Source organism: Saccostrea cucullata, unplaced genomic scaffold (genome assembly GCF_032062105.1).
Source record: "Saccostrea cucullata isolate Sc308-1 unplaced genomic scaffold, CSIRO_AGI_Scuc_v1 ctg153, whole genome shotgun sequence".
In the NCBI taxonomy this organism is placed as follows: Eukaryota; Metazoa; Mollusca; class Bivalvia; order Ostreida; family Ostreidae; genus Saccostrea; species Saccostrea cuccullata.
This window is the reverse complement of record NW_026927023.1, coordinates 155,157-172,133: the sequence shown is the minus strand read 5'-3', so window position 1 is coordinate 172,133 and position 16,977 is coordinate 155,157. Positions and strand designations below refer to the sequence as shown.

At 33.0% G+C, this 16,977-nt stretch overlaps 1 protein-coding gene across 1 annotated transcript; it reads right to left on the bottom strand.

Annotated features, from left to right (window-relative positions):
- Positions 1-7,558: 7,558 nt before the first annotated feature.
- Positions 7,559-14,057, bottom strand: LOC134273292 (alpha-2Da adrenergic receptor-like). Its single transcript, XM_062755482.1, has 2 exons — positions 13,673-14,057; positions 7,559-9,121 (listed from the first exon to the last, which is right to left on the bottom strand). Exon 2 carries the CDS (start codon positions 9,101-9,103, stop codon positions 7,787-7,789), a length of 1,317 nt encoding a protein of 438 aa, XP_062611466.1. The 5' UTR covers positions 9,104-9,121; positions 13,673-14,057; the 3' UTR covers positions 7,559-7,786.
- Between the last annotated feature and the right edge of the window lie 2,920 nt (positions 14,058-16,977).

Genomic DNA, 16,977 nt, shown 5'->3' with positions numbered 1-16,977 from the left:
AAATAGATTACGACTTCAACAAAATGTATCTCAAAATTTATGTATATAATCTCCATTGACAGTCATTAAATTATCCTATTTTAAATATCTCTTGGCCTCTGTAAAACGAATTTAAGAAAAATTTTTAAAATATTATAATACAAATCATATCTTGATACTAATAAACTTTAAGTTAATTCTTTTTCTTTAATTATTTAAGCGTTTCTATCTATTTACATTTCCAGTATTTCACAACTTATTTTGTATTGTGTAACTCAATGAATGTTTTCAAAAGGTGTATTAGGGCTAAGCACATCGACCATACAGCATATTAGGGCAGTCAATAAGACAATAAAAATTAATCTTTAGAAAGCGAACAAATAGAATTGTATAAATAAATACTTTGAGAAATAAGAAATATCAATATTTTTTCACAAAGTTAAATTTTTAATGTGAAATCAATCAATTTTCGGCTAAGTTTGTGTATTGAAATTAATATTGATTAGAACTTTGGTTCTTTAGAATATTTAAATGAAAACAAATGCCGACTTCATTTCTTTCCAAGTCAAATAATGTAACTTCATATAAGTAAATAAATGTTTTTTGAAGTGAAATGACAATATAGGCCAAAGAAAATTTGAAACAATGTTCATGCGAGCGTAGGGTTTCCTGCGTTGTAGGAGACGGGATCAAATATTACATTTGCCGAACATTTCCTTCATTTGTAAGAAGTTGTTACGAAAATCGATTTTGATCAACGATTAATAAGAACAATTGTAGACAGAACATATATTTTTTTCAAAAAATATATTGTAAGCTTGGAAAAAATATATAATAAATAATAAAAAGCAAAAAAACAAAACAACAACAACAAACAAACAGAACAAAAAAAGAGCTTTATATCAAATTGAGTGGAAATTCATATAATTGTTTTTCCTCATGGTCATACCTCCAGGGAATATCCTAAAACCATTCAGAACCACTGGGGTGGTATACACATTAACATAAGGTGGTTCTGCGTCCGTTCCACATTTCTGACTGGTGTCGCCGGCGCAGTTCTCTACACAGGCACTTTCAGACGCCTGAGGCTGTGTCAACGCCGTGCCACAGAAACATATTTTGCCGGCCGTAAGACCCGCGAGGGGATGCCCTTTCTTCGAACAGGAGTCCTCACATTGCACAGGGGTTAAGGAAGCTGGTACGTAGTTCCCGGGGTTTATTGCTAGCTGCCTAGTAGTTGGGGTTTCCGGAAAGCAGCCAGAGTATGCTACAATTCAAATATTTAATTAAAACTTCGTATTTTTAACTTAGTGGATTGAATTATACTGATATCTGATAAAATAGTTGTTTTTTCCCTAATCAAAATAACAATGATTACTAAAAAAATTAACCAAAAGATAAATAATTTAAGGGAATAATCTTACCTGTCTCGATTTCGTATGGGGATAAAAGTAGCAATACCACTTGAATTATCTGTTAAAATAAATTTGTATTTATTTCATGTACTAAATAATTTTAAAACTTGTTCAATTAGTTTTAGAGTGATTCAAATGATTAAAGATTTTTTTTTTAAATTTCAATAGGGATCAAGCACCGATAAAATAAGTGGCTACAAAATTTAAAAAATGATGGAAAATACACGGTAACTGTAACTGATGCATCCAAGATTCCATATGGCAACGGACTGATTTCGTCACATTTAGACTGAGTTTTATTATTTAAAAATAATGCTTTAAGGACAGATGATACAAACAAAAATGGATGCCTGAGTGAATTGGTATATATTTTCTGACCTTATTTCATTGCAAATGATGCAAATAATAAATTTTTAGAATATGAAGAAATTGTAAACCTTCTGTGATGTTCAAAAGTTTGCCCGTCTGAAACCATCCTTATTGATCTATACAAATACATTTTTCACTTTTAATTCCATTTTTGTCCAAATTTGAACAAAAAGTTAAAAACTACGCGGTAATAGTTATTCATTTTATTCATTTAAACATGACCCAAGTTGTTATTTTCAAATTCTTTGACAAAAGTTTGTTTGTATCATCTGTCCTTAAAAAATAATAAATTACTTTTATTTTTCAGTACAGAGTACGTTACACTAACCTTTTTTTCTACCTCTTTGTGTTTGTTAGAAAACTTACCATTTCTAATGTGTCTTTTCCTCTGTCATGATCTTTCTTCTTCGATCCCCTCTCAGGAACAGCCTGAGTTTTAAACTACTTTAAATACTATTTAGAGCATGCGCATTGTTTTATATCGAGCATTTTTTTGTTTCGTTTTATTGAGCATTTTCTTTGTAATTATACTTCTTGCACTGTTGGTACGGTGGAATAGGTTTTAACTCAATCGTTCGCATTTTTTTTTTTTGTTCAAATAATTTGATATTGAAATTGATTGACAATAGATTGTTAGATTTTGTTTCATAAACGAGCTGTACATTTGAAAGTTTTATTTTTTTGTGTTGACAAGCAACAGTTACACTGCCCCTCCTATTTTTGAAATTATTTAAAACCATCTTTTCCTTCTATTATATTCAATACCAATTTTTTCCTAAGGGGAGTTTTGGGAAAATGTACAATTTTTCTGAATACTTATGAACATGCTACAAAATAGCCATTTGTTCCCTGATTGTAATGACGCTTAAGAGAATAAGTTAATCAAAATTGTCGAAAATTGGAGAAAATGTGAATAAGTCCTAAAATTTCTATTTGCTTCCTTCTTTTAAACAATAACCTATGGAGAGAACGATCAAAGACATTGAAGCCTGCTGTTCAACCCGCTTCAGTTATTTGAATAAATTACGAGTAAACTATTTACACTAAACACATTAAAATAACAGTAAAATGGCGGCGTCGTTCGTATTAACATTTCCGATTCAAAAGTAGAGTGGAAAATTCTGCCATGAAACACGGTCATATCGCATCCAATTTTATCAGAATAAATAGTTTTTCAAGTTTTGCAACTGTTTGTGTTATTTTCTGGATTATCTCTTTTAAATAAATAATTTATCGTCTGCATAGAAACGATGGCTCCTCATGGAAAAGAATTCACAACTGAGCAAAAAGAAATTATTATATTTCTATCAAATAACAGTTTTTCGAGCTACAAAATTCAACAGATGACAAATATTAACAGTAAAACTGTCCAGAAATTTTTGAAAAGGGTGAGACAGAGAGAGAGGAAGCATAGAAAACAAGCAGCGAAGTTGGAATAAGAAAAAGACTACGCCGAGGGACGACAGAATATTTTTCAGACGGCTAAAAGGAAACAGAAGACAGACGTTAAAGACTTAACAAGTAGATTTAACAATTTCACAGGATATAATGTGTCTGAAAGAACTATAAGAAGACGACTTTGTGAGGATGGCTATAAACGATGTGTGGTTTCCAATCGGATTTATTATTTACCATTTCTCGTGTGAACCGAGAGCGGCGGACAAGGTTTTGTCGGCAAAATTTGACATGGACTGTTCATAACTGGTCTAGGGTCATCTTCAGTGATGAAACTTAAATCATGCTGGTAACAATAATAAAGTGTACGTTTGGAGGAGGTCTGACGAGCGTTTAAGACCTGAATGTCTGGGTTAGTTTGGAGACCGGGAGCGCACCTGTCGTGTGTCCCTTATGTTTTGGGGGTGCATTTCATATCATGGAGCAGGGACTTTTAGTTACAGTTGATGTCAACATGGACACAAATAAATATATTTCCATTCTTGATGACAATTTATGACCGGTAGTAGCACAACACTTCCCAAACCCAGCCTTGATCTTCCAGGAAGACAACGCCCCATGTTATGTATCTGCTAGGGCCAATGCATGGAAGGCTAACAACAACGATATTAATATTTTGCCATGGCCTGCCCAGAGTCCAGATCTCAACATCATAGAAGACGTCTGAAAAACTTTAAAAATCCGTGTGCAAAGATGTTTGGGGGAAATTAAAAACGCTGATGATTTAAAACGTATAGTACAAGAAATATGGACAGCTCTACCTCTTAACTACATTCAGAGCTTGTATGCCAGCATACCTCGCAGAATCCATAATAGTGTAATACGTGCAAGTTGGCAAATTACGAAATACTAAGTGAAGAAGGTAAGTACTGTTCATAAGTTAAACAAAGAACATATTTTATTTTAGAGGCGTAGTTTGTTTACATCGACGACGCCGCCATTTTGCGAACTCATTCATGGCCAACTACTCTAATAGAGGTACCATTACAACCAATACCAATGGTGGATATCTATGTAATGCTCTGGGTTATGAGAGGGATTCTGAAAAAAAAATCAAAGGAAATTTTTGATGTTTAATGTTACAGTTTATTATTATGCAAAGCGAATAATTTTTATCGTTTTAAAGTATATGTATTTCATCTTTTTATTATCTGCTCGTTAAATATGTTTTTTTGTACCCCGGCACCTACTGCGACAAGGGACCGCGGTTTGATCGTTCCGTAGTAGGATTCGAACCCGAATGTCAATGTCAATACCTTATTCCGCAACTCCAGTACAAACGCTAATCACTGCGCCACGCGGGCCCGGGACGAATATGTTATTTTTAATAAAATACGAGAAGAAGAAATCTACTCCCAAAATGTCGAAGATAATGCATTCTACATTTATTAAATTGGTTGAATGTTTTACGTCTTATCCAAGTTCTCTTTTTCGAGACGTCATTATAAACCGATAAAAATTTATCGGCACTCAAGATCACTGAGCAGATCCTTATTGTGCAAACGCCTATGGTGACACAGGGCCTCGGTTTTCAAGATCTCATCCAAAGGATCCGCAACTTTCACTTCAAGTTCCAAGCGATCGGCGAAGGAACAGTTGCTATCTTTTCTTATCGAATTAGGTCAGTCGCGACCGAAGTTTAAATCCACGACCTTCCGATCATCAGGCGATCGCTCGACTCATGACAGTCTCCTAAAAAGCTATAAGGCAAAGATTGTAGTTTTTCAAGTACAAGTCAAATTTTACTCTTAAGGTCAAGATCAAAAGATAGAAACATGTTTGTTTTTTTTTTTTAAGTTCTTCAATTTCCAGAGTCAATGTTACCCTGGAGAAGATCTTGTAACAAAATACCTGTACAATACGAACGCCCTAGACTGTTAAAAAGTTACGGCCAATTTTTTTTTTGTTTTAAAGTCGTTCAAACTCTAATGTCAAGACAAAATATTTATAACCATGGAAAAGTTCTATCACAATAATAACATAACCCGGTATGTAAAACATATGTAACAGTAAATAAAATCCCCAACTCCACCTGTTCAACATTTATATCATGTAACTTTGAAACTTTTATTTAAATAAAGGCATCACATGAGCATAAGATTATGTGTAAGACCACATTTTGCTTCTTTTGATGTATGAAAATCATTGTATGTAATAAACTGTATTATTCGATACACTTTGCCAAGTTTAAAAAGATGCAACCAATTTTCTGGAAAATCATGCATACAAAGGAGCATTACTTTCAAATGTCTTCTTACGAGATGTTAATAAGTACTTATTATATGTCATTTTAGCTTTTTCATATTTCATCAACACGACAAATTATTTTTGTAATGGTATAATTTTAACAGTTTTGTGGTGGTTAATTTTAAATGTTCCAGACATTTTGAATGTATAATTGTACGATTACCAAATTACAAAGCAAATGAAAACACATCTGCAAAACTTAAGAAATTTATTAAAATATTTTTCTTATCTGAGTGGCAATATACATGTAACAAGTGTTAAATCATCAATACAAAAATTACACTGTAAAATCAACTCCAAAAAATCACAAAAAGGTTTGTTTTGCCCCGTATGGCAGCTATGGCGAAGGATGCAAGTCAATCTCCAAGGACAATGGATGCATAATGAGGTACCCAGAGAAGGGTTTTGTGAAAAAAAATACACCTGTGAAATAAGAAATATCTAGCACTTACCGACCAAAAGTGGCCAAGGATGTTACAAAACAGGTATACTAAATTTTATAGTTCTTTAATGTTATGGAACCCGTAAAATCAATCAGTAAATCATATTAAAGTTTACATAGTTTTTAATCTCTATGGCAAATTGTTTGTTCTTGTCTCGAACACATCAGCAGTTGACCAGAGTCAAAATTTTTGACGAATTCGAAGTGAAGAACATGATGCTCAAAGGATTAGGATTATTTCAAAAGTAATAAAATACTTCTAGATCTACATGAACTTTATGAATATCTTACTTAAAGAGCAAATTTTTGGGACAGACATTTTAAGTACGTACATGAGGCTCTGTCACACCAAGCTGCGTTCACACGGAGTCATTACGGCGTTGTTAAATTTTTAAAATCGCCGTGGAATCGCAGGAAAACTGCACAAATTTCTGTAAAATTTTCATAATATGAAGATGTCACGGCGTCCCTACGGCGACGGACGCGATCCTCCGGCGATCTCACGGCGTTCTACTGCGTTCCCAAGGAGATCTCTCGGCGATTGACTGCGCTTCCGCGGAGTTTTCACGGCGCGTTAGGAGTTTTCACCTCGTGTTCACGGCGTTCTCACTGCGCTGGCTGCGTTCACAATACGTTCGCAATGCGTTCTATACTCATTGATTTAAATTCTTAAGGAATGTAAAACATTTTTGTTTAAAGATTCAAGTTACACGATGAAAAAACTTCTAATCATGCCAAGAAATATTCTTATTAATCAAAAATGTTCTATTTACATAATTTAGTACTTAATTATAAATAGTTTTATGATTAAATTCCCTTTTTTAAATTTTATCGGTTCAGATGTGTTGTTAGATTTTCTTTGATTTTATTATGAATGTAAAAAAAAAAAATAAACACACTGAAAAGTTTTCTACAAAATTTAAGTGAAACAACAGAACAAGTTCTGATGTAATTTTCTCTTCCATTTTTGTTTTCACTCAAATGCTCCTAGTGCAACAAATACGTTGGAATAATTGCTGAACAAATATGATCCCATCGCTCTTGTTTTGTGAGCTGGCTGACAACGCCCTAACAACGCCGTGAAAGCGCATTGTGATCGCCAACGGACGCTGTAGAAACGCCATGGGAGCGCAATGATCGCAGTGACGACTCCGTGTTGTCGCCGTGTAATCGCAGTCCAAAAAATCACAAGACGATAAATCTCATTAGAAGCGCCGTAAAAACGCGATAGAAACGCAGTGACATCTCCAAGGACTCCGCGACATCTCCGTGAGGTCTCCGTGGAAGCACAGTCTACTATCACTGCGTTCGTGCCGCGATCATGTGCGTCTTCACGGCGCTCGTACGGAGCTTCCATTACGTTGTTGGAGATCTCACCGCGCTGCTACGGCGATCATACTACGTTTCTACGGCGTTCTTATCAGACCGCGATCACACGGCGCGTACTTTGTGCATGCCCAAAGTGATCGCCGTCCCCTGGCGTTCTAGGAGACCCTACGCGACACTAAGGCGTTCAGTGGAGATCTCGCCGCGTTGTCACGGCGCTGTAGGAGACTCCACTGCGATCACTTCGGCGTTTTGCATTTTTTGAGGACGCCGTGCAGTCGCCGTGAGGACGCAGCCCTGGTGTGACAGGGGTTTAATGAATAGATAAAAAGAAATGCACATTTCCTTGTCCGTATCACTATATTCTGTACTCGTGAGCTAACGAGGGAAATAAATGTATGAACCAATGGTGGAGAGAATGTAAAACGTGTTTAAAAACTTCTTACACTTTCCGGAAATATCACAGATAAACAGATTCAATAAGCATTAAAATGCGATGTTGCAAAAGTTATTCATGTACAAGACATTCATAATAAAACTATCATAATTAATATTAATTACTAAAACTTGTATTATATCTGTTTGATCTAAACTTATGTCGGTTACAGAACAAATTATAAATTTCCTGTCTATACTTTTCGTTGTAAATTCCGTAAATGACTGGGTTTACAAGATTGTTTAAATACACAGATTTTGTAACCACTTCAAATGCTGTTTCATTAAATGTTCCCTCTTTCAGAACTCCTTTTAATAGTTCAAATAATAAGAAAGGGAGATAACTAAGCACAAACACGGCAGTTATTGTAATAAATAAAACATTTGATTTAATGGGACTTGCTTTCTCTTTTAATGATTGTTTTCTCTTTCCATTATCTGTACAGTCTGTTATTGAACTCTTGGTACTTTTTGCCGAGTTTGCGAGGTTGACATCATGTTGCTGAGTGGAAGAGTTGTGAGTTTGATCTTGTGAATTAGTCCGAGTCTCATATTCCATATGATCGGAGGAGTTGTGACTTCTTGTTTGCTTATTTTCTGAATCAAATGATTCTCCTAAAGAAACTGATGAAATGCTGGTCTTCTTTGAGTTCACAGCGTGAAATTTGGAAGAATCAACAGAAGTACTGCGAGACATTTTGTGTCCATTTTGAATAGACATTGCCAAGGCATCTCCTATAATAGTATGTTTCCACTCGTATATTGCAATTGCAATTTTTATATACAAGACACCAAGAATTATAAACGTTGAAAGAAAAATCACAGCTAAGAACACATAATAAATAATTGGAAACTGTGTATTTTTCACCGAATCGTCATATGAACAGTCTTTTCCGTTCACACCCGGAAATATAGTAGGTATGGTTTTCGTTCCGAACACGAATAGAGCAGGTATGGACACCACGAACGATATGACAGTCACTAATAAAATCAACAGTCGGGTTTTCTTCTTCGTGTAACTTTTATAGGGAGGCCTTGTGATCTGAAGTCTGTCGAAAGCAATCAACACTAGAATTAAACCGGAAGTGATGTTAACAGCAAATGCCAGCGTGCGAGACATTTTGCATAATGTTCTTTCTCCATACAACATTGGAAAGCGTAGATCAAAGGCCTCAAATGGAATTGTGACGCAACAAGAAATCAAATCAAACACAGCCAACCAGGTAATAAAAATATTCTTGGAAGAATTGGGGCGTAGACACCATCCATATACATAAACCACAAGTCCATTTCCAACTGTTCCCACGACCATGCTAATTAGTAAGAAAATTATAGCAGGTTTATTCTTTTCGAACAGCTTTTCATTTAAGTGCCAGAGGATGTAGTCTGCGGGTAAAATCGCTAGTGTTCTGTTATTCGTTAAGTTCACATCCATCGGTATTTAAGACAATACCTGTAAAGAATAGAAAATAAACTAATTTGAATTAATCACTATATATGTGATTTAGGTGTGGTGAATTAAAATATTGTGAAAATAGCTCACGAATTTCCTTGATTTTAACTATACACTTGAAGTATTAATGGTTGTTAAAAACAGGGATTAAGTGTATTAATTTTACAAAGATATTTTTTGATAAACAAAATAAAAAATAATTTTAAGCGATTGAATACATGTATCTCATGATCTAAACATTGCCATAATATTTATATATTCCTCAATAAAATGACAAAATATCTACAACTTGAAAAGTTTCTCAAACTAATTCATGTATCTTGCAATTGTTATACTGCTGTCCTTTACTAATTAACAATTTTCAATTGCCAATATACATGACTAATTAAATTAGTCATGTACTCATTGGCAATTGAAAATTGTTAATTAGTGAAAGACACTGCTATAAGCATTCACTTAATCATATTTTATTATTGAAAATTTCTTTGCATGTATATGGTATTCGCAGCTAAGTTAAAACCTCCATAAACACATTTATTTTAAGGTCTACAAACATTCTCTAGATGCGAAAACAGTTTTGCCCGTCTGAAATTAATCCGAACTAAACTAAGCAGTTTATATTTACAATTCCGTAGGAATGAGAATCGATAGGATTTAAAACTCTGAAACCCAACTTTTATATCATTCTGGCTCATTTGAATTGTTAAAATACTAGTATCTATATCAGTGCTTTGTTAAGTGGTATTTCCTGAAGTCTATATTTATGCAGTACATGTATATACTACGTATCTTAGTATTTTATAAAATCTCTATAAATGGTCAAAATATTAAATATTTATTTTTTATTACATGGTATAAATATTTATTTATTTCTCAATATCGCCGCTTTAGTCTAAAACCGACTGCAATTAGTTTAAGTAGAGATTATCCCTCTTCATAGGTTACAAGAAAAATAACTCTTGTTATGAAATAAAATCCCTTTCTTGCCGCGTCTTGTATTTTGTCATTCAAAACCAAAAAAAAGAGTCTGAAGGGTTTCTTACGATTTTTATTTTAAGTTTTTAGTGCTTTCTGAACAAATGTGTATTTATCATGAACACGATATGCAAAACTGGTTTTAAACAATGAAAAAAATTGTGATTGCATCTTTTAACCGGAAAAAGAATATTATTTTTATAATCATCAAATAATTTTTTTTTCCTGTTGTCTCCGTTTTTTTCCACTCTCGTAGACAGGTGATGGCATTTTCTATCGCGTCATCAATTTTTAAAATCAATTTAAAACTAATATTTACATGTATAGCACATCATATAAAACTCGAGCAGGAAGTCTAAATTTCTGGAACCATTCGTGACTGGAGTTATGAGCTGAACATTTTGACATCTTTATTTTTGCTCCATGTCATTCTCTAACAAGATTAAGTTAACACATACACGTACAGGCATTGGAAACTTTGACGGGAAAGAAGACGGTATGGTTTTAGCTTTATCGTGCCCTAAAAATTTAATGCTTTCAAAAAGTTTTGAAATTGGCTTAAAAATTAGCCAAGTTTATGACTGTGATATATCAGAAAAGATTATGAAATAAAGGGCCACATCCTCTGGAAATATGACGTCATTAATTTGATCTATTTCTCTACTTTAAACAGAAAAAGCCTGAAAATGACTCATTTCAAGGGTAATTTTCCTTCAAAAAATTGTCCACAGCCGTCGCCCAGTTTACTTTTTGGATATGTTGTACAAAATTCAATGAAAATTCTTTTAAAAATATCTGAAAATCTTTGTGGGCGATGCCTGTGGACATACTTATTTGAAAGAAAATTCTACTGAAAATGGGTGTCTTCTGTCACTTTTTAAGAAAATACGGGAAAATGCACATGTTTATGACGTCACAATTAGCATTTATAAATGCATGTGTGAAAAATAATTTGTAGGATTTTTCTGTATGGAATTTCAATGATTCAGAAAACATGAATTTTCATGTTTTATTTAAGTTTCACTTTGAAAATCACAGGGCAAGATTTGTATTGAAATCATACCTTGCTCTTTACCAAAGCTGGAACGAGTCATTTTTAGTTCACCTGAGCCGAAGGCTCAAGTGAGCTTTTCTGATCAAAATTTGTCTGTCGTTGTTGTCGTCGTCGTAAACTTTTCATATTTTCATCTTCTAAACAGCCACTGAGCCAGTTTTAACCAACTTGCCACAAAGTATCCTTGAGTGAAGGGGATTGAAGTTTGTTCAAATGAAGGGCCACACCCTCTTTCAAGGGGAGATAATTATTAATTAGTGATAAAGTAATGGTATCTTTTAAAAATCTTCTCAAGAACCAGTGGGCCAGGAAAGATGAAACTCATGTAGAAGCATCCTCTTGTAGTGAAGGTTCACGTTTGTTCAAATCATGACCCCGAGGATAGGGTGGGACCACAATTGGATATAAAAGTTCAACATAGGAATACATACATATAGGGGAAATCTTTAATAATTTTCTTCTCAAGAACAGCAAAGCCATGATTGGACATAGTTATATGAAAACATCCTCTGGTAGTGAAGATTCAAGTTTGTTCAAACCATGACCCCTGGGCCATTATGAGTGATCAAAGTAGGATTTAATACATAAATAAATCTTTAAAATTCTTCTTGAGAACAGCAAAGCCGTGATTGTGAATAGTTATATGGAAGCATCCTCAGGTAGTGTGGATTCAAGTTTGTTCAAATCATGACCCACGGGTAGAGTGGGGCCAAAATGGGGTATCAGAGTTTTTCATAGGAATACATGGGAACAATCGTTAAAATTCTTCACGCCATGATTAATCATCAATTTAAAAGCATCATTAAAGTGAATCCTAACAATAAACAACAAAGTCATTATCATGTTACACATTAATTCAAAAGCATTCTTAGGAAGTTTGTTCAAATACCCCCTCCTACCTAAAACCCACCTTTATTAATATATTCGATCAGTGCTTACTATCTATTCAAGATATATTACTGTAGCCAGGGTCGACTCACACAAATTGTTCTTACAAAAATAGTTCCATCATGACAAGTAGATACAACATTATTGTTCATGATAAGAATAATGTTGTGTATGTCATACGTTAAAGAAACCAAAAATAATGTCAAAATATTTTTACAAAATCACTTTCCCCCGAAATGCAAATAAAAAATATCAATATTCCTACGCTCGCTCCCTCCTCAGTCTTTTTTAACATGTTTGATAGAGAATTTTTGACAGAAAAATTAAAAATTTAGTCAATTTCCTCTGCATTACCATACATTGACTTTTGTACCTGTATATTTTCTTTATAATAAAATATTATTTTTAAATTGATTTCAATTGTATTTAGAACAATTTTGTTCATGTTTACTTTATAAAATTTCCTTTCTGTTATCTGAAACCTGAGTAAACGTCATCCTTAAATAAAAAAAAATTAATCATACTGTGTGTGTGTGTTATTAAATGACGGAATTTTCAATTCCTGGCCGGATTCTGCTCGTGTGAAGACTGTGGAAAATGTAGGGAGTGTAATTATAAAATGTGTAGCGAAACTATTTTTAAACTGAAAACCGGGTTCGTGTTGAAGTGCAGCATATTAATTTATATAGAATTTGAATTATATAAGTAAGTTCCGTGACGAATACATTAGTATATTTCAGTAATTTTCAAAAAAAAAAGTTTTAAGTTTAGAATTTCCCGGCCCGGCCCTGATTTTCCTAACCCATTTTAAACACACTTTGTTGCAGATGCAAATGCTAGAACAAAATATAGTTCAACAGGGCTTGTATAATTTTTATTAATGAGAATTCGTATTCATATGATCTAATTAAGAAAAAAAGTTTTTGTCTGTCAGATCTTAACTTCTGTGCAAAACAAAACGTTTTTCTCCGAGCTTGCTAGATGCCTTTGACAACTCCATCGCACGTATGTAGACCAAGGCTAACTGGTCTTGCGGACACAGGTATGTGTACTGTTTGTTAGGAGACTGGGTGACCATAATGCTACGGACTCACGAAATTTACACCAGTTCCATAACTAGACAGTGCAGTTTTTTTTAACACTAAAAGTAATTAAACACAGTGACTGTTAAACATATTAAATCTAATAGTCGAATATCTTTGGATATGGGATAACCCATATCTATTCTTGTAATATATTTAAACTTTTCAAAACTAAACTGATTTTTGATTTTTCCTAGCTAGTTGCTCGGGTCAGCGATGTGCCCTCTGGGCCTCTTTATGTTTACTTTATGTAACTTTGGAAATTCGGATTTAAGCGGAGTTAGTATGTTGACCTACCTAGGAGCAATAGATAGTCAAGATATGTGTACATAAAATGCATACATTTAAAAATACACTTTTGTATCCTCAGTTTAAACACAAAAAGGAATACACGAAATACCGATGCTTTATAAAAAGACCATGGTGTCCACACATTCATAGTTTCGTTTTATTTAGCTCATGTAAATAAAATACCGACCGATTCTCTAAATACAATGTATAGTTATTGAACCGTAACAGAAGACAAACTTACAAAATAAAGTTAATACGTACCGTATAATCCTTCCTGACTTCCAACACACATAATGTGAAAACAAGTGAGTTTTATGTGATTCTTTTTATCCAAAACATTGTATCCACTGTGATAAAATGGTATCTAGGCTAATTGCAATCAACAACAGAACACATGGCTGTCTCTCACAGTGTCTTCCCTCAGTGTTTGCATTCCTTTGCCCGAAGTGAAACATATACAATTTAAATGTCACATAGACAAAGGAACAAAAATTTGTTACAGATAATTATCAAATCTTAACAAAATACGTGCAAATATTAGTTTACATCCTGGCAAACTGGTACTGTATTGCGTTTATTTCCGTGAATCACTCTGCGTTACATGTAGGTGGCTATCACAGAAACATGACCACTCGACTTTTGTAGCACTTCTGGTTCGGAAAAGGTCCTTAAAATCAAATGAAAGCATGCACAACTCTCAAATATTTCTAATTCCTATGATAGTGCCGGTTACAATACACTAGAAAGCACTCTATTTTGATTCCACTTAATTGAAACTCTTAAGTTATCAGTCAAATATAATTCTTGTAGAAAAACGAGTATATTTCAAGTTAAATTCCTCTTTTATGTCATATTTATTCACTAGTATTTCAAAGGGACATTTAAACGTCAACCCTTTTCAAAGCTTTGTGAAAACTATGCTGATGACAAGATTTATAAGAGTATCCCCCACAGTTTACTTTATATACATGCTTGTATCACTGAAATACATGTAAAATATGTAGCTGTTACGTCACACATATAAATGATATCACCTCTTTTGTGCAAAAAAAAAATTCTTAAAGTTTTCATGATTAAAGGTAGATGCAGATACAAACTTTATCAAAAAAATTGGAAATATTACTTTTTTATTAAGTCATGTTTAAATTAATGAAGTAAAAATGAACAAGTTTAAACGCATAGATTTTAATTTTTTTCATTCATGTTTCAGAATAAAATGGAATTTTAAGTGACAAAAATTTGTAAAGAATAATAAGGATGGTTATAGAAGGGTAGATTTTTGAACATATATACATATATATATCAATTCAGAAAAATAACAATTTCTAAATATCATTTGCGATAAAAATAGCTCCCAAAATATCTGTATGTATACCATTAAAATCTTTCTCTATTCACAAATTTTTCATGACTTCACACAAACCACGAGTTGTCTTTCTTCAAGTTACACTTTTCTTGCTAAATTTTGACAGCCGTTTACAATGTAGAAATCTTTTTGAATTGTTTGAATTATTTCTATAAATCTATACTTCATAGAAAGAATAAATTGTTAGTCAATGTGGCTGACAAAAAACTTTAATTATCTTAACTATGTTTATTCCTATTTCTCTTCTGTACAGCTTATAGTGCTGTCCTCTGCAAAGACTTAAATTTTTTAAATGACAATTAATTGTCATATACAAAGTTGAAGTGAAAATTCTATATTTTTGAAGAGGAAAATATCGTTCTAGATTTTTGTCAGTGTTTTTGTCAGTGAACTTATGAATTAAAAAAAAAATAAAATACACCATCCTAAGAAAGAAGGTGGATGAGCAAAGCGTGCGAAATGTCTTTAGTGCGTCAAACAGGACGTGAAAAATGAAATCTCAATTTTCAACTTAAAATGTACGGTTCAAATTGGCAAGAAGGTTACCAATCTGTTCTTAAGCTTACATACGTATATCGAATCATCAGAGCATTCTTATGATTGATCGTAACTTAAAGGTAGGAATATCACTCAAGTTAAATAAATAGATATTTGTCTAAACATTCTATTTTACTTTTCTTATTACTACTGGGAATATCACTTTATAATGGTCTTTTCAAGCGGGGGTTGATTATAAAAAAATTTCAAGGAATATACCTTTCATTGGCACTTTAGAACAGATTTATATAAACGCTAGGAAAATTTTCATTTGCTTAAAAATTGCATAAACCAAAAGATCGAAACATTATAAATTACAAAAAGCATTCACTGCTATGAAAACCATTATTATTTTATATCCAGTATTCTAATTATTTTATATTCAGTATTCTAATAAGCTAAACAGTTAAAAGTGTGAATTTGAATTAATATTTTTGCCATGTGATAATAATAATAATAATAATAATAAAACTTTATTTAAAGAAGGTAACCTGGTTAGTGCATGCACTATTCTTCCCCAGGGCCCTCTATATATATGTACATATATCAAATACAAAATATATACACTTCATCAAGATACAATTCATCATAATCACATACAATTAAGTACATGTTATATAGGTTTGAGAATTACAATCACTGAATTATGAATAGAGTGTTCAAATACAGACACATCTTAACAATAACAGTACAATATACGATATTGAACTCTTATTATGCTCAAATGATTGTTCGACAGCTGATAATGTAATTTTCCACATTACGCTTGAATGTTCGTAGAGAATGAGAGAATCTTATGTGTTGGGGAAGTTTATTCCACAGATGTACACCTGAATACTGAAAAGAGGTCTTGAATAAGTTTGTACGAAATTTTGGTAATCTAAGATCATAATTAGTTTCGGATCGCAGGTTATAAGAAGTTGAAGACTGAAATTCAACTAAATTACGAAGATATTCGGGAGTCATTCCACTGAAAATTTTGTATAATAATATGTATTTGTATAGATCAACTAGTTCATAAACTGTTAACCATCCAAGTTTCTCAAACAGTGGTTTAGAAGAAGAATCAGGACTTGCATCAAGGATAATCCTTGCTGCCCTTTTCTGTAATTTAAATAGTCTGTCCATGTCCTGCTTGGGGGCATTTCCCCAAACAGTCAAACAATAGTTAATAGATGGTAAAATATAAGCGTTGTAATAAAGTTTCCTGGTATGAAGAGGGAGAAATTTCTTAATCCTACGAAGCGTAAATAACTTATAATTAACCGTTTTACAAACTGAGTCAATATGATTTGCATACTGTAACTTATCATCAATATGTACACCAAGAATTTTTCCAGTTTCAACAATTTCAATTGTTTTGTCTGAGGCATAAAGTTGTAAATTTGGATTATCTAATTTTGATTTTCTTTGCTGTGTTCCCATTAACATACATTTTGTTTTATCTACATTTAAAACCATTTGATTTTGAGCACACCATTTTTCAATCTCACAAAGATCTGCATTTAGCGTATTTTCTAAACATCGTGCATTATGATTATTTGAATACAGAGTAACATCATCAGCAAACATATCAATATTTGAATTGTTTACATGTAATGGAAGGTCATTTATGTACAATAAAAATAAAAGAGGGCCCACTGTACACTGTACAAGTACAAAA

Bases quoted from the DNA above. Each gene is read 5' to 3' on its own strand.
- LOC134273292 (XM_062755482.1), bottom strand. From the start codon at position 9,103: ATGGATGTGAACTTAACGAATAACAGAACACTAGCGATTTTACCCGCA.